Source organism: Epinephelus fuscoguttatus, linkage group LG17 (assembly GCF_011397635.1).
Source record: "Epinephelus fuscoguttatus linkage group LG17, E.fuscoguttatus.final_Chr_v1".
Lineage (NCBI taxonomy): Eukaryota > Metazoa > Chordata > Actinopteri > Perciformes > Serranidae > Epinephelus > Epinephelus fuscoguttatus.
Window position 1 is genome coordinate 17303295 of NC_064768.1, and position 25136 is coordinate 17328430.

The following is a 25136-nucleotide window of genomic DNA, read 5'->3' on the forward strand; positions in this document are numbered from 1 at the left end:
CACCACACTGAACCGTATGTAAAATTCAGTTTTGTTTTTATTTTTCTAATTTGTAAACTAGGTGAGCACAGCAGTAGTCATGTGACAGGAAAGCACATGGCCAGAGGATTATTCTAAAATCCAGAATAGGTTAATTGGCTGCCATTCACAAACACTCCATATTTTATTTTCTTCATCACAAATTATAAGAAAAACAAAATGTTATATTGTGTATTTTGTGTATCTTTAATGCTGATGCTAAAATGGACAGCAAGCTAACATATCATACTTATTTTTTGTAAATGTGACAAAATGTAATTTTTACAGCAGTAATTTCAATCACTTTGTTTATTATGATGGTAATGGAAATAACGATGCCAATACCATATTGTATTAATACATTTCTCTAATTATGTGTTAGATTTTCTAAAAGTTTCCAGGCCAAAATAGACCATAGATGAAGTATAACTCACATACTGATTGTATCAGGAAAAAATATTTTGATTATAGCTTGAGTTCAAGTATTGCTGGTATGTGTGTGCGTTTTTGTGCATGTGTACTATGAATGATGAGCTGGTCTTAGGGAAAATGATTCTGTCAAGGGTACTTCCTTAATTATACCCAGACTGCGTTCATGTGTGTTCAGCTGTGTGGGCTAGCTGAGGTGAGAGACCTTCTCCACTCCACCCTGGGGTCTCCTCAAAACAGAGAGCAACACTGCAGATAGAGCACCAGCCCATGCATTATCAGCTTACACACGCTGAGGTCCAAGGTTAAGGGCCACATTACACCCAGGACCTCCACTTTGATCCTGGAGAAACAAGCCCGCCTGATGAGGAACATCTCCAGGGAGTTGGTGAGGGATAAGGAGACACTGATTAAGTTTGAGGAGGACACAGATACGTCGCATTCCCAACAATGATTCATCATGAAAGCTGGGAAAAGGAGTGTCCGAAACCAAAAAATTGTCCAAATGACCCTTCATTGTTTAAATGCCGCTGAGAGTCATGTTGAATGTTGGATTTATTAGCTTGTTAGTTAAATTGCTTCTACTGAATCTTGAAAAAATGTACAAAGACCTGTGGGTGCTATCATTGTTTCATTACCTTCATACATGTGTTTTCCCACCCTCCTTTTTCTCTCAATTTCTAATTCTGTAGGTGTATTGCAACATGGAAACAGCCGGTGGTGGTTGGACGGTCATCCAACGCAGAGAAGACGGCAGTGTGGACTTCCAGAGAACGTGGAAGGAGTACAAAATGGTGAGACGAGACAAATGCCTGCAGATAGACACTCTCCGGCATGCAGACACTCATCCGTATCCATTAAAAGCAAGATGGTCCTTTAAACACAAGACGAGTGACTCAACACACACAAAAACGGACACTCATTCATATCCATCAAGCATAAATTACGAAACTGTGAGACGAGGAAAACATCCTGCTTTATAAATACACTTCCGTAGAGGGGATTATGACAAATAGCGTATGCTTTTTGGCCTCGACTGAATATGCTGAAAACTAAGAGGCAGCATCCACTCATCCAGATGTCCTTCCTCCTCAGCAATAGCTCCCCCGTCGGTTTTGTATTAGAAATATTGTCTGGGGTGTCGGCGACTTGCTTCGCTCCTCGACCGAGGCTTCAGTGAAGCCTGCTGTTATTCTTCCTCTTCTCCAACAGGAAATTATTACCTAAATCTGCAAACAATACATTTGTTTAGTCTCTACAGCGCTGTGCCAGGTGTTTCATCTGTTTGTCATCAAGGAGAAATGTATGCATTTCTGCAGTAAGGGTGTTAACATTTCAGAGCCTACGCTGTGTTTAGACAGTGAATTGGATTTATTATTGCTGGCAGCTGCATTGCTAGTGTTTGCTCTGGGAGTCACCTGTGTATACCTTCCACTAGCTGTCAGTTTATTGTCAAATGGACTATGTTCCTTCTATCCCCCTGTAATCTGCTTTGTGTTTCCAGTTTAATTGTTTCCCCCTGTCTCGCTGCTGTTGATGTACAATTTACCAGTCAATGGTAAAGGATTTCAAAGACTCTGTGGGACATAACATGCAAGACATATCCCAGGTTAGATCAAATAAGAGCACTTAAATGTCCAGTTGTAGGACTTAGTGAGATATATAGGCAAAAAATGGACTATAATATGATATAATAAGTATGTTTTCTTTAGTGTAGTATCACCTGAAAATAAGAACATTCGTGTTTTTGTTACCTTAGAATGAGCTGTTTATATCCACATTGGGAGCTGGTCCTTGTCCAAGGATATCGCCATGTTGCACCTCCATGTTTCTAGAGTAGCCAAGAATGGACAAACAAAACCCTGGCTCTAGAAATGGCCATTCACATTTTCGCGCCGCCCACTGCAATAAGTGATCCCTCTGTGACAAGAAACCTCTGCAGGTAATTCGGCCCCTGGTTAAAACCTCCTGATCAAAGAACGCTGATGGAATTCTAAAAGGTAGATGTTTCAGCTGGTTGTAGTCTGCAATCCTTGCTTCTAAAGGCCCCTGAATGCCCCTATATCTTACACACTGTTGCTTAACTGGGACTGAACACTGGCAAAAAAAAAAGAGCACAGGAGAAGAAGAAACTTAAGATAATTTAAGGTCTAAAAGGTAGCCACCAATGAGACACACATGGAAACCCTCCAGCTTTGAACAGGTGTCATGGAGAGCATGGAGTGCATTATAGTACACGAGGGCACACTCATGGACCTTGGCCGACATTTACAGTGCTGATCTAACAGCTTAGTATTACTGTTCCTCTCCTTGAAAAGCCTGGAGGTGATCGATGGTGTTTTATTGTGTTATTAATTTTCTCATTCTTGGTCTCCAGAGGCTTGTGCTCACAGATTTAATGTACTTGGAGGATTTGTAAATCTTTCAGTAACAAGTGACATGTTTCTTTGTAGGACCATGGAGAGAGTTTTGGCAACGGGTATGAAGTGCATATGTTTAAATGTGATCTTAACCATCTCATGTTTGTAATTGCATTACTAGGAGACCACATATCACAGGAGACCTTGCAAATTATATTCACAACTCTCTTTCATCTTATCAGTATGTGAACATGGTGCTTACGGAACAATGGTTCACGGCCATTGTTTTACAAGTACCCAACGGTAAATAGAAAGCTCAACTAATTAACTTGCACCTTCACAATAACCATTAATTAATGGTAATTAATTGCTAAATATAATAAACAACAGTTTAAACATGAATCTTCTGCCACTCTGAAGGCCTTTACACACCAGGAGCGTGATTAATTCATACACCAGTATATTTTTTTAAACTTTTGTTTTTGTCTTGAGCAATTTTACACAGAACACAAATACTACATGGCAAAAAAGTGATGTAATGTTTTCTTCGGAACAAACGCTTTCATTGGGGATCAACACATCGACCAATCACGTGCAGCCTTTACCTATAAGGATTATGAAACATTAAACAACAGTTTGTGTACCTAAGTAATTTGATTAGACAAGAAGCATTCCATGAGGCCTCATAAAGAGTACAGCATCATTGGGATATTTAGTAATACACTTGTCACGCCACTTTACAGGTGCTCTAAACTCTTAAGATTAAGTGTCTTCGTAACAAGCTTTGCATCGCAGATAAGAACCTATTGCCACAAATAACTTTGGAGTTAAATTATAAATGATTGTCAGAAGAGAGCGCAGAGAAGAAAAGAAAACAGGATACTTCACTTTAAACCTCCAGGTGTACTCATATGTCATCAGCCGATGTTGCAACCTACTGTCTGATCGAGATATTAACTCATCTGACTGAAACATGCCACCAAAGTGATTGTCAACAGACTTATTTCAATGGTTGCAAAATAAATGCAAACATACAAATAAATGCACATGATTCAAAGTAGCTAGTCTGTGGTGACATGTTCATACATTTTCCTACAAAAAGTAATGCACTAAAAATCATATATATATCCCACGTAATCATGAGCCAGCACTTTGTGTGTAATCCACATATTAGGTAGGACTGCAATCACGTGGCCAATACACTGAGGGGAGTAAAGAAGAAAGCAGTCTGTGTAAGGAGGCAGGTTGGGGTGGTAGATGGGTCACACAACACAAGAGTTTCCCCAGTAGACCGGTCTACAGAATTATGTGAACTTTGAGTCATTTTAAGGTACGTCGTCACCACGTTTCTTTTGATAAAGCTGATCTACATAACTTTATGTTGAGTACGTAAGTTTACATTAAGTACATAGCATCATTTGTGGGGCACAAATTCATTAGATGTAAGAACAGTTGTGCAAGAATACGCTGAACATGTAAGCAAGCCAGTGTGTAGGAATGTGTGTGTTGCTTGGCAACGGTCCAGTCCATGTCTAATTGTGAACTAATTGTCTTGTTAGAGCTGAATAGATTAAAAAATCAACAAACAAATCATAATCTGTTGTCTCTTATTACTGTTAACTACAATACAGTTGTGCTGTTGCACTGATTATCAGCACGGCTGTAATTATTTTCAGCGCTTGGCTGACCAAATCACCACTGATATCCAGGCTTGCTGATAATAACCGCATAGCCTCAAGTGTGATATTGCTTAAACAACATGTAGGTTTCATAGTCTGAACGAAGACAACAAACTTTATTTCAGTCAGGAGAGACAGAAGTCTTTGGCGCTTGGACAATAGAGGGAGATTATTTGTGATCGGGGGACGTCTGAGCTTCAGCAAGATAAATGCCCCCATTGAGTCCAGACACTGTGGTGGTGGTGTGATGACTCGATTGACAGCCCAAAACACTGACAGCCAGAGTGTGAGCATGCGCGCAAGGAGTGAATAGCAGGGTGAGGAAGAACGTTACAGCCTAAGCATGAAAAAGTATTGTCTTCCCAACTGAACTTTCGCGAGCGCTTCATTACCCCTTTTCACCTCGACAAAGGCAGCACATACCAGATCCACCCCTTCCGATCTTACTTTACAGAATTAAAAGCCTAGACATACACAGTGTGTCAACCAGAGGGAACTCAAATCCACCCAGAGCATTTTGCTGAAAAGAAACTCAATATAACAGCTTACTGTAGCTGTAGCAACTTACCAGGGACAAACTGCCAGACGCTGCTCGAGGTCAATATGATCCCAGTTGTAGTCCCAAATTCGCATCCCTTTCAGTGAATCTGTTTGTATAAAACCTTTGATACAAACAGATTGCAACTAAGTATTTCACATTTTCATGCCATTTATTTGTCATGCCCCAGATGTGTAACGACCTTTAAAGGTTTATATGACCTAGACAGTGTTGATTCAAATGTATAGAATTCATATTGTTAAATAAGTTTATCCATAAGTTAATCCATTCATGAGAACATGAGGGCTAGTGCTGATGAAAGGTCCTCATGAGCTCATCTCATACAGCTGTGAGGGTACGTCATACAAAAAAGGTTGAGAACCAGTGTTACAGAGTATTGGATTCTTCCTGTAACTCTAGTTTATCTTTGTATGTGCAACGGTTCCTGAGATTTACAGTGCTCAGTGTTTACAATTACTTTTTCCCCACACAAAGTGATTTTAGCAAGTGTAACTGAAATGCAAACCATGCGCTCAGTCCAACAAAATGACTAACCATCTCCTCATCTTTTCTGAGCTGAGTGATGTAGATCAGGTTTGCGTGTGAAGGCCCACGAAAGGACCGGAACTACATAAAGGAAAACTGTCAACAGAGTTAGACTCGAAGCCTTTTTTTTCAGCCAGGGTTCTTGAGATAAACCGCGGTCACAGTAGGAGGCATTGGACCGAGCTGAAAGACAGTCAGAGGGGAACATCTCATCAGGAGTGAGAAAGCAGTAATAGGCCCCAGTCACTTTCTCTTCCGCCCACTCGGCAGGACATGCCTAAGGCTCAAGGAATGCCCATATTTACTTTCCCTCCTTCCCATTCCTCATCACCACACATGCTCAGCACAGACATAGACTTCTTCCTGACTTTGCCCCCCTAGCCCACTCCAGTCCACCCCCTTCTTTCCCAAACTTTAATGCAGCGGTCCAGACTATCCTGTCAGAGCTGTAATGTCATCCTGCTTCGTGATATTCACCTCTGCAATCCTCCTGCTCTAGCTGCTGTCAGAAGCACTTTGCCTGTGACCGGGAGCCACTCTGATCAAATACGCATTTTTGCAGTTGTTTGAAGGAGTATTCCGTGCATGCAGTGTATATTTTGGGAAAGAAGTCTTTAAGTAATAATGAGTTTAGCATGTGTGACTTGAGTGGACGACAGAAATGGAAAAAGGTGTGTGTCTGTTTCAGCTGGTACCAATTTTAGGCACTTTTATTGGTAGGTAAGTCTATCCACGTGGAGGATCAAGCCAAAAGCAGGCTTAAAAAATACGTTAATATACAATTTGAGTAATGTGTGCGGCTTTTCACTGAGGTCTGGAGAAATGGGAAAGAACGCTGGGATGTTATGAGTTAATAAATCTATTTATGCAGCACCGAAAACATTTCTGCTGATGGATAAACAACCACATTATTTATTATTAGGAGCCCTTTGTTCTGCTCTGATATCTGATTACCGAAAACAGCTCAATAAATAAATGAGAAAATTCTTTACCATTCATTTCACAGCCCTCTAGTGTTAAGATTTTATCATTCTAGGAAAAGAAAAGAGATAACAATGAATAATCTGTGTTTTACAAAGAGTATTTTCCGCGCTATTTCCACACTGATTATTGTGTTCCTCTTCCTTTGTTGCAGGGTTTTGGGAGCTTGTCTGCAGAGCACTGGTTGGGGAACGAGTATGTTTACCAGCTGACCAGCCAGAGACAGTATGCCCTCCGTGTAGAGCTGACGGATTGGGACGGACACCAGGCCTTCTCACTGTATGACCGCTTCCAAATCGGCAGTGAGAAACAAAACTACAGGTAAGACTGCTCATATTGCTGCTGGTAGACAAAGAGGGGGGGGTAATTGTTTTTCAGGCCATAGAATACACACACAGAGAGATTTGTCTGTCTTTATTACAGTTTTTCACAGTGGCTGGTCAGACTGCATCTGTTTTTGCAGGATTCAGAAGGGGGCTTGAGCTCATATTTGCACCACATGTTGAAATGATGCAGACTTCAGGCTGAAATATGAATGAATAAATGAATCTGCAAGCAATGGAACAAATATTTTTGTGCCATGCTCTATTGTTGCCAGCGTTGGTTGGTCTGTCCACTACTATAAGATGTATCACATTGCACTAACAACAGCAGTCACTTCCAGGTAGACAACTGGCAATGGATTTGAATTGTGAATTATGTGAAATCAGCAAACTAGTTTATTTCATTTTCAGCTGCAACTGTAGTATTGAAAGATATATCGTTAAACACGGTGGTCCAACCTATCTGACATTTCTGTTTAGCTTATTTTGGTACTGGTTTCTGTTTTGTAACTATGTTGCTCTTAGTGTGAACAAAACCTAAGCAGCACAGCCAGATGTGGACAATGTAGCTGACCATGACTGGCCTTTTTGTAAGTTTGTTGCTCATAGTGTAAACAGCATTATACGTCTACTTAAACTACAGACACTGATTACAAAATCCTTGTGTCTCTGTTCCATCTAACCTTAATGCTAATTTTAAAACAAACTTTGGCTCGCTAGTTTCAGTGTTCGGCAGTAACATTTAGGGCTGTACCCGACCTGAGATATGGCTGTTCAATACTAATATGTAACCATTCATTCCTTTTTGTCACATAAAGTTTGAGAGTTTGAATGAAGTTCAGTGGGATGCTCAGGGTGACAGCAAAGTTCATGTGATATAGCGAAAAAACCAAGTTAGCCTTCCAAGCTAATGCGTGCGAACTACGACAGATGACGGAAGTGTGCAACAACATCTTTTGCTGACACTAGCTATCAAACAAAAGCCAGAGACTGTATCGTAATAAGTTGCTGTGAGCTGTAACTTCACCACTTCTAAGAAGAAAGCAGAAGATAACATTATCTTGGAGCTTGTCCAGGAAAAGTCTCTCTTCCTCCGTGCAGCTCTCTCTGTCTCACTCTGACTCACCCTGGCTCTGGGTCTGCAGCTGCCTGTACTGGATAGAAGCGTGAAAGCAAGGGGCGCTCACTCTGCAGCTAAATGTAAGGACCGTCCTTAGAAATACACTGTACGCTGACTGACATTGAAAAGAACAGAAATGACTGCTAGACTGAAGGAATGTCAGTCGACTGAGGGGTCTCTGACTGACAATTCGAGTCTTTAACTTTCGGGGGGTAGTCCCAGTAATGTTATGTAGCCTAACGTTAGCCCTACTAATACACCACCAACAGTTAATGAGAGCTTTCTTTGAAAACTGAAAAGGAAATAAGACAAAAAGCGTACTTCTCACTAGGGCTGCACGGTATATGCGGTAGACGGTAGAAATTATATAAATTTGGCCCACGGTAGAGATTTGCGCTCTATCGTCCTGTCGTCGATGACGTCATCGCACCTGCCTCAGTGTGAAAATGGCTGCAAGCACAGAGACAGCGGAGCAAGAGGAGCTTGTTCACGTCCGTGATTTAGCGTAGCATGTCCAACATGTGTTGCTGGAGAACTTGTGAGTGAGTGAGTTAATGTTTTATGAACAGCCCTGGACTTCTCAGACTCTTTTAGCGACTTACCGCTCAGAGGGAACTCATTCAGTGTCTCCTCTGGCAGCAGCACAGCGTCTCTCCCTCTCCTCTCTCGCCGTGCGCACACGGGAGTTGGTTTTTGGCAAGAGAGTTTGTCATAGACCTTTGGTAATGTAAACCTATGTGACGCTAGGGGCTCCACAAAAAAGTCCATATGTGAATGTGTGATAGTTGTGGTATCATAACAGCCTGTCACAGGTTACAGCGTGATGATTAGAGGAGAAATGGCAAAGCATAAAGGTCCAGGTGGAAAAAACACAACTCAGTCATTTGGGATTTTGCTAAAAGAAGGAAATTACCTTTTGATATAGATCCCAGGGGACATTTTGCACCATAGAGTACTGGGTTTTAATTTTGAGTTTTGAGATCTGCATTCTGCACAATAAATGCTCTAAAAAATACATTATATCTTTGCTTTTGTTGTTGTTGTTGTTTTTTTTTTTTATCAATTTAGCTTTGCTAAGGGACTACAAAACCCATTCAGAAACACTTCTATTATAACTTTTACACTTAAATTTATACCGCGATATATACCGTTACCGTGAAGGGATTCGATGTATACCGTGATATGAATTTTATGTCATACCGCCCAGCCCTACTTCTCACAAAATACTTCTTACAAAATCAGTCATTTGGACCAGGCTGCCTGGTTTTCCCATCTCCTGACACTGTAAGGCCCCGTCTTTTGGACTGACACAAGCTGTTGGTCTGTCCTAGATCTCCTTCCTTCTAAGGCACTGAGTCCAGAGCATGTTTGCTCTTTGCAGATGGAAATCAAAAACCCAAACCCCTCTATACTCTTTATTTCACTCCACACCCCCATACAAGACAAGACTTAACCATTTTCTCTTGATATCTCTGCTGTTTCTCATCCCATTTTCTCAGCACCATGAAACTGTATGTACATGAAGCAGGGGTTTTCTACCAAGAAGTTTATGTAAACAAACATTGTGATTCACTCAGTTGGATGAATTTGACATGGCATTTGGTACAAAATTTGCCTCTCAGGGTGAATTCTTATAAATTTGGAGATCCCTTAACTGTTAATGTAGCACCACCATCAGGTCAAAATTTTTTATTCCTCCAATACTTTGGTTTTGCCTACAAAATTAATGACACCCCTGTTATCCTCTGCTATACTTTGTGTTTTGTGCTTATTAGCAGAGGTTAGCATGGTAGTACGTTAAATGTCCACATGATGTATGTAGCATTTTGCTTAAAGCACTGCTGTACTTAACAGCCTCACAGAGTCGCCTGCGTGATGAAAGCAGCAGAAGCTTCAGTCCTTTGTCTGTGTCTACACAGGATGCGCTGAGACACAGTGCTGAACATAGGTCACGTTTCAGCAGCACTAAGAGCACAACAACCAGTCATCGTAGTTATGTGTGTACAGTATGCATTAAATGTGGGCCCAATGCAACCTGTGTTGACACCTGCATTGATTGAAATAGAAGCATATTTGATCCTTGCCGTCGCTTTGGACTTAAGTCTTGTTTTGACTCTTTCTTGACTGCATATCAGACAATTGTGAAACTATGTCTTAAGCTCATGTCACTCAGGAAGGAGGAACAAAATCATAAAAGGAAATAAAACTTCAATGGAAAGACAAAATGTTCAAAAGTAGTAACATTATAAACATGGCTAGAAACTAGGAGCTCTCCATACACTTCAATCATGTCAATGCTGTTATGTAAGTCCGCGGCAAGGTTTTTCTCATCGCAGATTCCTTCCAAACCAAATCTACCGCTTGTCATCATCTCTTCATTACAAACTTTCCTTTGACTGACGCGTTGTCCTTGTGTGTTGTGGGGGTTTCTGTTTTCTTTTGAGGGGGTTAATGATAACAGACCTCAAACTATGGCAGATGCTTGGCCCTCTCAGATGTGGAAAACTACTGCAAATTCCACAGTGTTCCAAGCAATTGCTGGCTTCAAGAGGAAAAGGTCTGACATCTCCAATTCTGTAGTTTTCACTGGATGGCTGGTTCTCTCTGATAAGAGGTCCCTTTAGTTGCGAAATGCGTTTAGCTTTGAATGACGAAATAAGGAATGAGATTTTGTGGCTTAAAAGCCTTTACCTCAACCCTGTCCATTCCTTGCACCCAAGTGTTTCCCTACAGTGGGGGGCCGTTAGGCTTGTTGCCGTATCTAATTTTCAGGATTGTCTTGCGATGACAGGGGTTTCACTTTCTGAGGTTTCTGTCTTGAGGAGCTTGTACCTGGAGTGGGCTTTGTGGTTTTCTCAGAGGACTGGAGAAATGGATTCCAATGTAACGGAAGAGATCAAGTTTTTTTTTTCTTTCTTTTTTTGTTTTGAATTTAATGGAGAGTTGAGGTTTTGTGTGACCATAGAATAAGGACAGAGTGAAACTCAATTTCTTGTAACTATACTTTGTTGGCTTGTGTTCATGGCACACAGATATGTGAAGTACAGGCCTTTCTGTTTGTAGGGTTGGGTATCAAATCCAAATTGTACTTTACTGTATCTACCCTATCCAAACACATTTACTTTCACTTTTAAATCATCCTGTCCAGTGTTTTACACATATTTTAACATCCCACACTTGACCTTTTGTTCTTTTGAATTAAGGAAACAATAACTGTCTTAGTGCAGCAGTCAAAGGGCATCCCCAGCCACTCCAGCCTGTTTAAATGCAGGCTCATGCTGTTTGAGAGTCCAATCAACGCAGTGATCTCTATAAATAGATTTGTTCTTGAAAAATAGTTGTGGTATGATAATCACACATTGCTCCTTAAAACATGGGCCAAAACAAACCAGATGGCCGGGCCTAAAACAAACCCACGCCGCCATGTTTTGTGATTTGGCACCACCCTGCTTTTAAATGTCAAACAATCTGCGACAAGTTCTCCGAATTATATTTCTTACTTTGAAACGTAAGAGATAGTTGTAAGAGATATGGCCGGTCTGAGTTGGTTTTGGACTATTTTCTGTCGTCCGTGGTGGTTTACTGGAATACAGTCTGCGTCAGCAGTCAGAAAAACATTTGTAAAGACCTCATTTGGTATCGTAAATCTGCCTCTTGCTCACTCTGTTCAAGGCCTTGTTTATGTGCTTTGTTCTTACAGACTGTGTGTGTGTTAGACAGACAAGCACCACTTGGAAACCAGGTAGAATAATTGAATAGTCTGAGTCCAACAATGCATGCAACTCATCATTTATCATATTGAGCATTACCAGGAAATGTTTGCCTTGCCGCCAGCTCCTTGCTTTCATCTATACACTGTACATACTGTGAAACTGAAATGACTCAACTTGCAGAGAGGGAGGGAGGTGTGCAATTATTCCTTTGTGAAATATGGAGTCCTAATGCTTCATAAATGAAGTCATGTACACGGAATAAATGTCATATTTATTACCAGCACTTTAAAAGCTGGGGCCCGCCATTCATAGTCATTCAGTCATCTAATTCTCGTTGGCTTTGTCCAGCATAATAAAACTGTTATATCATTATATTATTAAGAATCTGATGATTGAAATAATGTAATGAAGAAAATGTAATGTAGTAAAGAATATTTACAAAATAAAGTGTCATGTCAGTGCTTTGGTTCCATTTGGTTGACATTTTAATTTAAATTGGAAAAATGGAAACACTTTGAGACTGTTATCTATAATATCTCAAAAACAGAGATATTTTGATGGTTTTGATAAGTGTTGGACACAATCCATATTTAAAACGGTACCAGCTGCGGTACATCGAATTTGGCACTGGTATTTTTTTTTTTTTTTTTTTGGTACTTGGTACTCTCTGTAAGCTAATAACAAAAACATAATTTTAGAATAAGCTGCAGTCAACAAGCAGTTCTGCTCCTCTGCTCTTTTCTAATCACACAGAGTTAAGTTCCTGCCTGTCTGCTTGCTTGGGTTGGTCATATGAATGTTTACATGTCTGTGCGTCTCTCTCACTCTCTGTTGAGACACAACTGACAAATATGTAATGTAGTACAAAATTTAAACAAAAAACAACCACAAACAGCTCTGACACTAGGCTATTTTTTAACATAAAAGAGAATTAAATAGACCCGACAGACTGAAACTATTGGTGCTGCAGTAATAATTTTGTCGCTGGGAAGCAGACAGAGCTCTGTGGCTGGCTTCCCAGCTTTGGGGCACTTAACAGTGCTTCTGCCGCCTTACTGCATCCCGCATAATTAAGTTATTACCCTTGAAAGTACAGAGTTTTGTACCCAGCTTACCTTACCTTTGTGTAAGTGCTGAATGTCCCAGAAAACCAGTTAGGTATCAATTAATAACAGTTTTCCTTAATTTAATGATAATGGGGAAAAATTTGTTACGTTTTTCAGTCAGTAGTTTTAGACTGTTAGAGTTTTTGCCTGTGTTGAAGTTCTTTTTCACAAAGGCAACCCTGCCTTCAGAGAGTGTGCTTTCATAAATCATAACTGATAAGGTGACAACTGATTAGAACCTGTTAACACAACTGAGCCCATGCAGTCCTGTTTAGTCAAAGGATGTAAAACTCCAAGGTTTTGGAGTCATAAAACTCAGAACAAAAGGCAAATTTTGTCAGCTTTTTATTTCTGCATTCACCGTATGCGAAGATATTATCAATGGATCTGGCTCCAAGAATTGGACGTTTATTCTTCAGTCCATTTTGGAGACTATCTATCATGCACGACATGCATTGGTCTTGCAGAACTTAAGGGAAAAAATGCTATTAGAAGTAGAGCAGGAGCAGGAGCAGATCAAGAGGCCTACATCAGTGCAAACACAGCCAAATAAAAGAAGAAATCTACACTGGCTACATCTGCACAGTGTAAGCTGACATCAGCAATGTTGTTTTAATGTAGAGTGAACAAATCTTGTGGACAACACTTTGAGGGGTAAATTTGGGCTGACCAGAGCTTCAAAGTTCCCACTGAACCACGGCCTCATAATGTTGTGAAATGACCTCCTATTGTTTTTTCTTCATTGTGACTGGGTCACCATAATTGCAGGGGTTACTGTCTTTATAAACAACAGAAAAATGTCCCCTATCATCATAGCTAATTTAGTTGCAGAAAAGAAAATAATAAAATCAAATATAATTTGATGACCTACAAATATTATTGTAATGATAGCCATCAGATCGACACATTCACTTAATCACCCTCATTTATCAAAGTTTCTGTGCTGCAAAAATGAGTTTTGTGCTACATTTCTGTATGAATAGAAGAGGGATTATAAAAGTTGACCTCTGTGATACTACAAGGAAAAACAAAACAAAGAGACACAATAAAGCAGCTAATTAGAGAACATACAGATGGAATGGCTAACAATAAAATAGTGCTGAGTCAGAGGGAAAATTATGGCACAAAATTAGGAAAATTACACGCTTCACAAAACCAAATTATCAAACAAGAAAAGACAGATCAAACTAAACTGGATGATACACAATGTCAGCTTAGGTAAACAGTTTGAGATAGATAAACACTGGTGATTGAAAAAGGTACAGAGCGGTGTTTTGATTTCGAAGTGGCTTTGTACATTTTTCCATGATGCAATTTGTTTTACAAAAGCTTTGTAGATAAATACCAAAGATTATCGTAGAGTGTTGTATATTGTTATTGGCACTAACAAACCTGAAAGGGATATGTTAGGACTGAAATCAACAGAGCTTTTTGCACTGCATTAAAAGAAAGTTTTTATTTTTCTATGGCTAATTGAAAGGAATTAGCAAGTATAAAACCATATCGTCTGCATAAAGATGCATTTGACAATTATTAATGAGAATGGCCGCACAGAAAGTTGAAAATAACCAGGATGTTCAAAGTAAGAGCATGTAAACTTATTGTATGTTGGCTAGCCTCCAGTGGGTTACTTACTGTAACTGGACTAGAGACCCACATAAGAGCAACAGGATAATTGTACGGAGTCATGTTTTAATAGTAGATCAGAGCCTATTTTGCACATGCACTGCAAACCTGAAATTATCTTGGCATAACCCTGAGGAGTTGTGTGTGAGCATGCAAATGTCTGAATCAGTTGTATTGTACTTTAAATTGAGTGTACCCTGCCAGCTCCAGAATACAAAGTCCGACGCAAAGTGTACTGTCTGAGCTCTGTGTGAACAGAGCAGGTAATTGTCAGGAGAATTTCAAGCGGGTGGTCACGTCGATGATATCTCTACCATGCAACTCACATTAAACCGGAAGAAAACAAACATCTGAGGAAGAAGAAGGGTCATTGACACAAAGACAACAACAAAAATGTCCAACTGGAGAGATGACGAGATTTGAGAACTTCAAATCTGGGAAAAAATTGCAAGACAAATTCAAGGACGACAAGAGAAAGAGTTTATAACCCAATTACGAACTGGCTACGTGACCGCAATGTAATCAGCATCATGTCCTATCAGAATGTTTTTTGTAATGTAATAGACATTATTTATTTATTTCATTTATCTGATCAATTATTTTCCACAATCTGCAGAAAGTCTGCAGACATGTCATCGGAATTCTGTGGGTGCAGATTCCATGTGGGCCTGTTAATAAGGCATAAAAAATAGCGCAAGCTAAAGTTCGCTTACCACTCAAGCACAAGATCTCAGTAAAATACACACAATGTATTTGTCAGATCCTTTTATTCGTGTGGGATACCATGTGTGACCCATTTTGCACCCAAATGGACTTAAACCTTAAACAAATCTCATATCTTCTATTTTCCATCAACTTTTTATGAAGTGTATAACATGTAGCATTTTTTTTAGATAATGATAATCCCCCTGTCAATTATTAATACGAATTTCTAGGATTAATTGGTTTCCTTCAGCTACTTCAGGGGAGAGGAATGTGGGTCAGTGAATGTCTGAGTATGTTTAATGCATCTTAAACCACTAATGCGCATGGTAAGATGTAGTGAAGTACCCTGGGTACCTCAGCGAGCCATCATTTCCAAACCTGTCTGAGGTATACGTCCATAGCAGTGGAATATATGCACAGACACAAGTTGAGGTTAACATGGAAAAATGTTTCGTACGTACCTTCAAAGCCCCCCAGCTGGAAGAAAAGACTTACATGTTTATTTTTGAACGGGCCATTACATCTTTATTCAATATCCTTCCCTGTTCGGACAGCCAAGTTCTTAAATCCAGTGATTTCTCCATATGGTAATGGCCCGATTTCCCCCATGGAATCAGACAGATCTCGTTTAGATGTTTTTCATGTGAGGATTTAGGAAAGGAATTGGCAGAGATTTGGGTTCCAAAACATGGTGACTCCTCTATTTTCCAAGACTCACACTGAGATAATCCTATGTATCTCAAGTTATGTCTTGAACGTCATCCCTGGAAGCTTCAGGTTCAAAAGTTTCCAGTGATACAGAGATGAAGTATCAAAGCTACAGCCTAAAACACTTGTGTAGGGCAGAAAAAAGGATCAGCAGCACATTTTATTAGAAATGAACTGTGTTTTATCTGAAATCAAAGTTGTAATATGGTTTTCTTTCATATAACATACAGTTGACTATGCAACTCTATCACCTTCTTGACAAGAAAATACAAGAAATTCTCATCACACATAAAACAGTCCCAGATCAAATTCCACCTACTAGTTTTTTCCAGATTGTTCATGTATACCACACAGCCTTCATCCATGGATGTACTTTGCTCGGTTGTCATGTAAATGGATCTGTTGATTAAAAGTGGCATATGGATGAAATCATATCAGCTGCTGGACTCACATACAAACAGTTCATCTCCTTGACAACTAAACAAACTTTATCAGCAGATGAAGTCCTGCGATAGATCAAATCACTGTGATGTAGTGCTAACAACACCAAATCCACAAACTTGTTTTTTAGTCTTTTTCAGCCGTGACAGTATCGTTTAAAGTTAGTTAAACACAGTGATCTGACCTGTCTGACATTTTTGCTTCATATTTTATGTGCTGTTTTGCATTGGTGGACTCCTTGATAATCTACTGGCGCGGAAGCTTAACAATGTACTGCTGTGGATGGGGATCACAGCAAAACATATTTTAGACACCTAAAAAAAACCACCTAAAAAATCGATATCAGTTTAAGTGTACACTATATTTGTTGTATTTTCTCTGTTTTACCTTACACACAAAGTGATTGAGGTAGTGGTAGACCTCCAAGTCCTTTGTTCTGCAGGTAAAATTATTGTTTTGTGAATGGAGTCTGGTGGCTTTGAGATAAAGGCTTCAGTTCCCCATCATAAAGACCTTTCAGATAGCAAGGTAAAGAGAAAATATTGTACACATAGCATACACTTATACTGATATTCTTTTTTGAGGTTCGGCCTTTTTTAGATGGCAAGAAACTAAACAATTGAGGTACTGTTGCTCAGCACCATCTCATTTTATGTATGTGACACAGGGGTTCTATCCAGAAGGTATTGCAAACAAACATTGTGATTCGGCGTATGCAGTTGAAAGTTGAGGGAAAAGCTTATGTGTGCCTCAAGTTGAAGATATTGCCCCATATTTCCAAATCAAGATTTAATTTTTATGCTTACCAGGATAGAAAATGTTAATTTCCAGAGGTTTTCATAGGAAAGTGACACAGATCTTTTTCTGGGAGTATATGACACATAAAGAAGATGCCATACACTACATTCAGAAACTTTATATACGTACCTTGTATATAAAGTTAGTATGGCAGAAAACACTGAAAATGATCTGCACTATAGCTAACCTGCATGCTTCTATACATACTGTTTTCATCAGTATATATGTGCCCCACTGGAGCTATAGGACACCCAGTGGCAAGAGAGCAGTCAAGCAGGTCTCCGCCAGACAGACACCTCTGCAGCCTTGTAGTAGGAAGCAAACCATCGGTCAGAGTGATTAACCTCTGCAATGGGCCAATCAGACTGCAGTTCAGGAGGCTAACGACTGCCAGGTGTGTAACAGCACGCGCTGGACCCTCTGCTGACTGGGTTGTCACCTTCGTGTATGGAGATGAAAGAAAACAAAGTAGGCTAAGCTTATCTGTGTCAGTCAAAAGATCAAAAGTGGCATATTTTTTAAAACCACTTCCATTTGAGTCTCAAGAAAGATTCTGTGCACATTATAGTGATCGTTCACACCATTTCAGTATTTTATTTCTGCCGTGTCCTTCAAAGAATCACTTGAACTTTGCACAGGGTAACATACATTCCATTAGACACATTGTTTTATGGGTTTTCCCCAAACCTCTCCTGAGAAAGTCTTTCATTAAGTCACTGTATGACAGCAATATCCTCTGCTCAGAGTAACACAGTGTGTTGTGAAATGGGAAGTGTCAGATAAAAGTTAGACTGTGAACAGGCGACATGTTAGCAGATCTGAGGCCCCACGCCAATCCCAGCCCGCTCTGCTGTAATCCAACACATCTTTCCACTGTGTGGGGAGACAAGGACACAATGTGGGGAGGACCAGCTCTAAGGGGTCCTCTCTGAACACTTCTAGGCTTGAAATGAAGTGCATTTTTACAAATAAGTAGGCTGATTGAAAGTTTGCTCAGGTTTTTAAGGGGCTTTCTAGGGAGAGAAGACACTGAGCATGATGTGGCAGGTCTAACAGAACTCTTATCTGTTTAAATATTTTCACTCAAAGGTTTATTGTTGTAATATACATTCTAGATAAGTGATGGTATGTTTATACTAAATGCACAAGCTTGACATAAAAACTAATGGAAAGGTTTTTAAATAGAGAGTGTGAAGCCTTCATTACCAAGAACGCTGTACATGTTTAAATGATGTTTGATAACGATGATTCTAAGATACAGTGTGATAAAATGTCAATCATTATAACCTAGTTTTACTTGGAAGTGCTCTCAGATAAACATATCACAGTCATCTGATTCCTCACCTGACCCGGCCTGCTGCAACTCATTTCCCACGTACACATTTTGCAGCTGCAATACTCCAGAGCATAGACTCATTAGGAAAACTGAAACTGAATCCGCATCAAAGCTTGAAGGCGTCAGTTTCACCTAAATCACACACACATAAAAAAAAAAAAATCTCACTTACCCCTTGTGGTGTTTTTTGTCATGCAAATAGTTTGGGTTTTATTTACACAAGTTTTGATGTATTGCCATTGGAGACATTTGCAGTCACCCCTAATACAATAATGTGGAATTTCATTTGTGGTGCTACACGTATTTGGATAATTACCTTTGAAAAATCAAAAGCATTATATCTTTCCAGAAACAATAGGCGTTTTTAAGAGCAAACAGTTCTCGGGACTCCCTGAGAGGAACTGCCCACTGGGGAGCTCCTCCCAGAACTACATACCTTGAAGGGCTTTAATGCTGCCAATAGGAACGCTAAAATGACGTACTTAAAGCCAGAAACTCAAGCAAGTCCAATAGCCTACAATATAGCACTAAAGATTACCATGACCTGGATGACTGATAATCTTCACCAACATCCATTCCCTTATGAGCTGTTGTTTCTGTTTTGTTTTGCCTGTTGGTGTCATGGCCAACAAGCTTTTAAAAATGGCACTTGCCAGTGCTGCATAGCCTGTGTGTTACCAATCATTGTACACTGACATTGCTCATGGTTTCTTTGTGCTAGGAGAGCACCTACTCTGAAATAGGAGTTATAAGAGTTATAGCTCTTACTGCAGCTTTTGGACATATTTGTGGCGACAGTGTCTAGGCTTCAAGGTGGGTGTTTCTCATGGCAGCAGTTGGCTGTCATCTGATGACCAGCATTGCTAGGAGATGCACTGATCATTTCTGTGTTGTACTACTTACTGGAACACATTATACAACCCACAAATGTTGCTCATATCATTGGTTATTTACTGTTCAACGTTCAACCACTGGGATGACCCCATGTTTCCACTATAAAAATGGTAGCTAGCAAGCTAGCTTCCTCTAGGCAAATTGAAGTTAGTTAGCCTTTCATGCATTATATCTGATTCTGTAACTAGACGTTACTTTTCCCTCATGTCATTTCAACACCTGCTGAGTGCCGCTGTCAAGCTCCTGATTACTGAGTGTTGTGTTCAGCTGGGGCTGGCTTGTGTATGCTGTCTTTCTTTTATGAGTCCAGTAAACCTAAAAGCTTAAGTTGACTCAGGTTGTGTCGAAAGCTTGGGGCATCAGTAGCTTACTCTGTTTATGATTTGGCTTGAGAGCTGGAGGGTTACAGGTTTAAGTCCTCATATGGACCAAGTACAGATTGTGGCCTGGCAGCTGGAGAGGTACCAGTTCATCTCTTGGGTACTGCCAGCGGCTGAAGTGAGGGGGGATGCCATCCCCTTTGTTAGAAAATTGACCAAAAAGCATCCTCCTTGTTAATCTAGAATCTGTGTGTGCAGGCACAGATGTAATTTTAGGGCGGGACACAGGGGACATGTCCCCTGCACTTCCTGTATCTGTGCTCTTTGTCCCCCGCACTTTTTACAGCCGTTACAACCATTCAATTCGTTTTTAACATGTGGTATCATGTTTTTCCGAGCCGTCTTTAAACGCACCATGAGTAGACGGTGCCAGGCGGCATACACATGCTGTCATGTTGTGATCAGAATCAATCACACAGACAAGATGTGTGTTACTGGGCAGTGCCGCTGTGTTAACTATGTTCAGCAAACCAGCCAGCAAGAAGCAGAAAGCTTTGCACAGTTTCTTCCAAACGAAACATGTAAGTTGAGTACTGCTGTTGCATGTAGATAATGTTAGCTCAATGATGACTAATTAACAGATGCCAATATATCAAGTTAAGCTAGTTAACAAGAATACTAATGTTATTGTTATCTATGTGAAATCGCTTGCTAACTAGTTTCATGCTGCGCAGAACTTGTGCTCACTATTGCTTTGCACACATGTTTTTTAATCTTTATTGGCACAATATAAAGAGCAGGGTCAGGGAGGAGACAGTGGACCAGAGACCAGCAAGGATGATCATGCAGGGTCTTCACAGGTGAGGAGAGATTATAACTGGCTGAGAGAAAATATCTAGAGCACAAAAGTGACTGTGCGATTAATTTCTACAGCTATGTCACCACTACTATTCCTAATTCTATTTTATTTAATTTTACTTTGCACATTTATTATCTATATTATTGCAATAGATAGAAGAGAGAAAGGGAGAAACCAGGCAGGTATCAGGACAGGGACCTGACAGCAGCACCAATTATCAGCCCAAGGCTTCACAGGTAAGGAGAAATTATACTGGCTAAGGAAATGCCTATAGGATAAGAGTGACTCTAAGATTAATTTTCACAGCTATTTTAGAACTACTCATATTTATACTCTAAAATGTTTTTTGTCTGTATTGCAATAATAATACTACTGCATTATTGTGTTTTTAAAGGCAGCAGGTATATAGGTCATGCCATTGTTCTTTATCTTGATTAATTTTGCACATCTGTGTTGTCATATTTGATGATGTGTGCACGCAAAAAAAATCAAAGCTACATTGCATCCCCCTTGTTAAAAAATCAACAATTCGACCACTGGGCACTGCCAAGGTGCCTTGAAGGCACTGAGTCCCCACACTGCTGCAGGAGCGCCGTTCATGGCTGACCGTGCACTACCCCGTTGTTGCATGTGTGTGCTGTGTGTGCCAGAGGGATTTCAGCCGCCAATTGCCTGTGAATTGTGAAAAAAAATGTGAAAGTCAAAATTATGAAAAAGAAGCTATACGCCTGACGAGATACCACCTAGGTTAAATGGGATTTTTTGGGGAATTTGGTAAACCTGACCCTAAAGATGACATGCACTGTTGCTACTTTGACTTTTTAAATATGTGGAAATATAAACAAGCCAGCATCCCCATTGGATATTAGAAGAATTAGATGGCAGAACACCAACCTCCGTCCCAAGAGGTGTCATTGAGTAGAACCAAACGATTCCCATCACAGCGCAATATTTTGGTTTCTAATGAGCCTTGACCAATCACATTACTAAGTTACTTAGAAGGAACAATCAGATTAGCATGCGTTGCCTGTTAAGTTCCCGATCTGGCTGAGCAGATGCCTGTCCCCTGACACATTTCAGCATGATTTACTAGACGCCATCTCTGTCAATCTCTAAGTCTCCCTGCCTTTCCCTCTCTCATTCTTACAAGCAGGCTTCAGGAAAAAGCACATCTTCCTCTTGAGTTCATTACTTGGCCCATCTTTACATTACCCACTTATCATTTGAGAGCATAATGTATCCTGACAGGAAAAACTGCAGATGTCAGTTGAGTTGGGGATTGTTGGTGTAGTAAATATGTAGCACAGCCGGTAAACACAGCCGCAGACTATTTAAAGCAGCTTGTCAAAGTGTCATGCTGAAAATCCCTCTTGATGATGTGCCTTGGCCATCGGTCAGCACAGCAGAGATCATAAGAGCTTTTGGAAAATGAAGAGCAAATGTGCAGCAAAGTCTGTTCTTTATCAGAGTGGTAGCAGACCTCATCCTTGACATTGCACGTTTTATTCCTCAGAATCAGGAATTAGCTGATAGGAGTCATGCTGCCCGTAAGTGAGGCAGTGTGCTGCGGTGTGAATTTACTCTGAACTGGAAAACATCTCCAGAGACATCTGTTGCCTCCAAGACACCGAATAATACTGCAGCATGTGTCACAGATGACGTACTGTTCACATACACACACAGGAAGCTGCACATTTACACACACACCCAAGTGTTTATAATATCCTCACAGGACCTTATCTAAACTTGCCATATTCAGTGGTCATTTGGTGCCACTGATTAGACACATGACTCACCCTTACATGTAGGATTACACGTCCCGGTTTAGTAGCTCAGTGAATTCCCCAGGGTGACCTGCAGTCACACTTTTTACTCTGCTGTACAAATCAACCATTTACACAGCTGTCCAAATAGAGAAGTCTTTCACGTTAAATGACTTTCTTTCCTGGGGAATCTACGAGTCTTTTTCTTTGAGCTATTCAAGCTGCTGTCTCAGAGCTACAAGCCTCACAAAGGCTGGAGGTGCATACGGGAGTGTTCAACATCTCTTCAAAACATAAAATATTTTGTATTCGTTACTTTCTCATCGGAAAACCTGAACTGGGTGCAAGGTTCACTACACGCCCATGGTCCCCTGTTGTCAAGAAATGAACTCAGGAAATTGCTTTCACTGAAGAGGGAACGATACTTAATAACAGAGACTTCATTGGCTTGGTGCTGCGCTGCTGCTCTTTGGATGTGCAATCTCTTCTGTTGGGAGAGAGTGAGACGGAGAGAGCGTGAGAGAAACAAAGACATGAAGGGAAATAAGGCAAGTGTATGATGCAGCAGGTTAGAGAATGGCAGAGCTGTCAAAGGATGAAGGACTTGTCAGATCCGCATGCGGCAGTTCCAATTCACACCAAGAGTGAGTTCACAGGGCGACACACCCTGAAGAAGTCTGCTTCCAAGCTGCATATTAGTTTTCAATTTGTGTGGTGAGCGCAGTGTGTGTGAAGAAATTCAGCATGGGGGTGATAGCTTATTAGTCCCATAGACGTGCTGTTTGTTAGGATAATCCTCAGAGTGAAAAGATGGCAAGAAATTCAATAGGATATATCTCATCCCCTCTTACATGGGTTGGATAATTGCCAGATGATGCTCTGTGGCTGTTTACTGTATCATAACTCAGTTTACTCAGTATGAATAAACAATAGCTATCTGTAGCACATGTTTAATCTGTGATATAAATTAGTTGTTGTAAAGTAGTGATACATCTTAAGGGAATAGTTTGTATCTTTCTTATTGTAAGTAGAGATGCAGAGAACATCTACATGTGCCCAGAAAATGTGGCACTCCTTTCTCCAACTCTTACTAACATTTCCACCATTCCTTTACTGAAGCATAATGCACCCAGATTTGTACATATTCCATGTAGTTAAAAGGCTGCAATCACGTGACCATTGCAGTGACTGGAGTAAACAAGAAAGCAGTCCTGAGCAGTCTTGTAAGGAGGTATGGTAGGGTAGGTTGGGGTGGTGGATGGGTCATAAAAATGCAGACGTTCCTCTAGGACTTTCCCCAAGACACACAGGTTCGGAACCATGTGAACTCTGAGTGAACCTTTAGTCATTTTCAGGTACATTCTTACCATGTTTCTTTTCCTAAACCTAACCAGAGTAACTTTATTTTCCATAAACCTAACCTTGATAACTTGAAATTAATTACACGACTGCACGTTAAGTGATGTAATTTGTAATTTGTAGGATATACGAACCATTCTGTAAGAATACGTTGAACCTCTCCCAAGTTTTCATAATGAGACTTATCCCTGAGCAAGACTTGGTCACAGTATCAAACAAACCAGCAAAAGTTAAAGAAGAATTTCTCTGAAGGGTCTCAGATACTTAATGACAGTCTGAGTCTGTCGGTGTCAAAAACAAGCACTTTCAATGGAAGTAAATTGACAGTGTATAATTGCCCTAATCGGTCACATTGCAGTCTGTTTAGCTGCTGTGGCTGCAGTGCTCTCTCAATACTGGACCCATGCCAAAAACTGTTGACTCCATTAACCACTTGGACAAAAATCCAGGTTGAAAAATACTGAAGTTTCACCTATAATTTGGTAATCACTAAAAATGTGTTCATGAAGCAATGATAAATTCCCAGTAGCAGCTCAGTATGATGCACCAGTCTATAGATACACCACTGTATACTGTGTGAGGGGACACACGTGTTTTACATTCAGCATATTGTAGGTTGTGTATAGTATGTACTCTACAATTATTGCATGCCTGTATCTTTCAGACAAACTTAAACTATAAATGTACTGGCAGCAAAAAAGCAGTTTTATATGTATGGTTTCATGAAAGGAATGTAACATCATGAAAAGAGGGGGAACAGTGGGAGCTGTGTACTTACACACAAGAAGACCAGACAAGGAGAACTATTGCTTGTTCTGATACCAAAGACTTAGGAGTGAGCCTTACCTGCCCAGCTATGGATGGATGACAGGTTAAACAGGTCCTAGGTATTACCTTTTTTTACTGTGTTTAGCTGTTACAGGTTTATATTTGTGGTGTAAATTAACATACTGTGGACCTGCTGATGGAAATGTGGTTCCCAGACATTCCTTACACTATGTGATCTCTACTCTCTGTCCTACTTTCCATCTGTAATTCTTTCATATACTCTCTTTTTCTTTCATTCTTTATTTTAACACCCTTTTAATGTTGATCCAGGTGTTCTTAATGTCCTCAATCATAACAAAAATAAATATCTCTCGGGAGACATTTTTGCAGCCTGTTATGTCTTCTTGCTGTCTTTATTGCTTACACTGCTCACTTCACCATACTCCTCTCCCTCTGATGTGTTTTCATGTCCTGACTCCTTCCTCTTCCTCCTCCTCATGTCTTCCAGGCTGTTCCTGAAAAGCCACAGTGGGACTGCAGGCAGACAGAGCAGTCTCGTAATCCACGGAGCAGACTTCAGCACCAAGGACATGGACAATGACAACTGCATGTGCAAGTGTGCCCTCATGCTCACTGGCGGTAAGTGCAGCCTAACGGTGCATTACAGTGAGGATAATCATAGAGTCATGGCAGAGCAGGAGCTCTATATCACCATTACCTCCTGGTGTCACTACAACAAGTAAACC

General features: G+C 40.3%; 1 protein-coding gene across 1 annotated transcript in view; it reads left to right on the plus strand.

Annotated features, from left to right (window-relative positions):
• The window catches only part of angpt1 (angiopoietin 1), a 74855-nt gene that overhangs the window by 40645 nt on the left and 9074 nt on the right, over positions 1–25136 (plus strand). The window contains exons 6-8 of the mRNA XM_049602429.1: positions 1140–1241; positions 6706–6872; positions 24899–25029. Coding sequence (XP_049458386.1) covers positions 1140–1241; positions 6706–6872; positions 24899–25029 — 400 coding nt within the window. The remainder of the gene's footprint in view (positions 1–1139; positions 1242–6705; positions 6873–24898; positions 25030–25136) is intronic.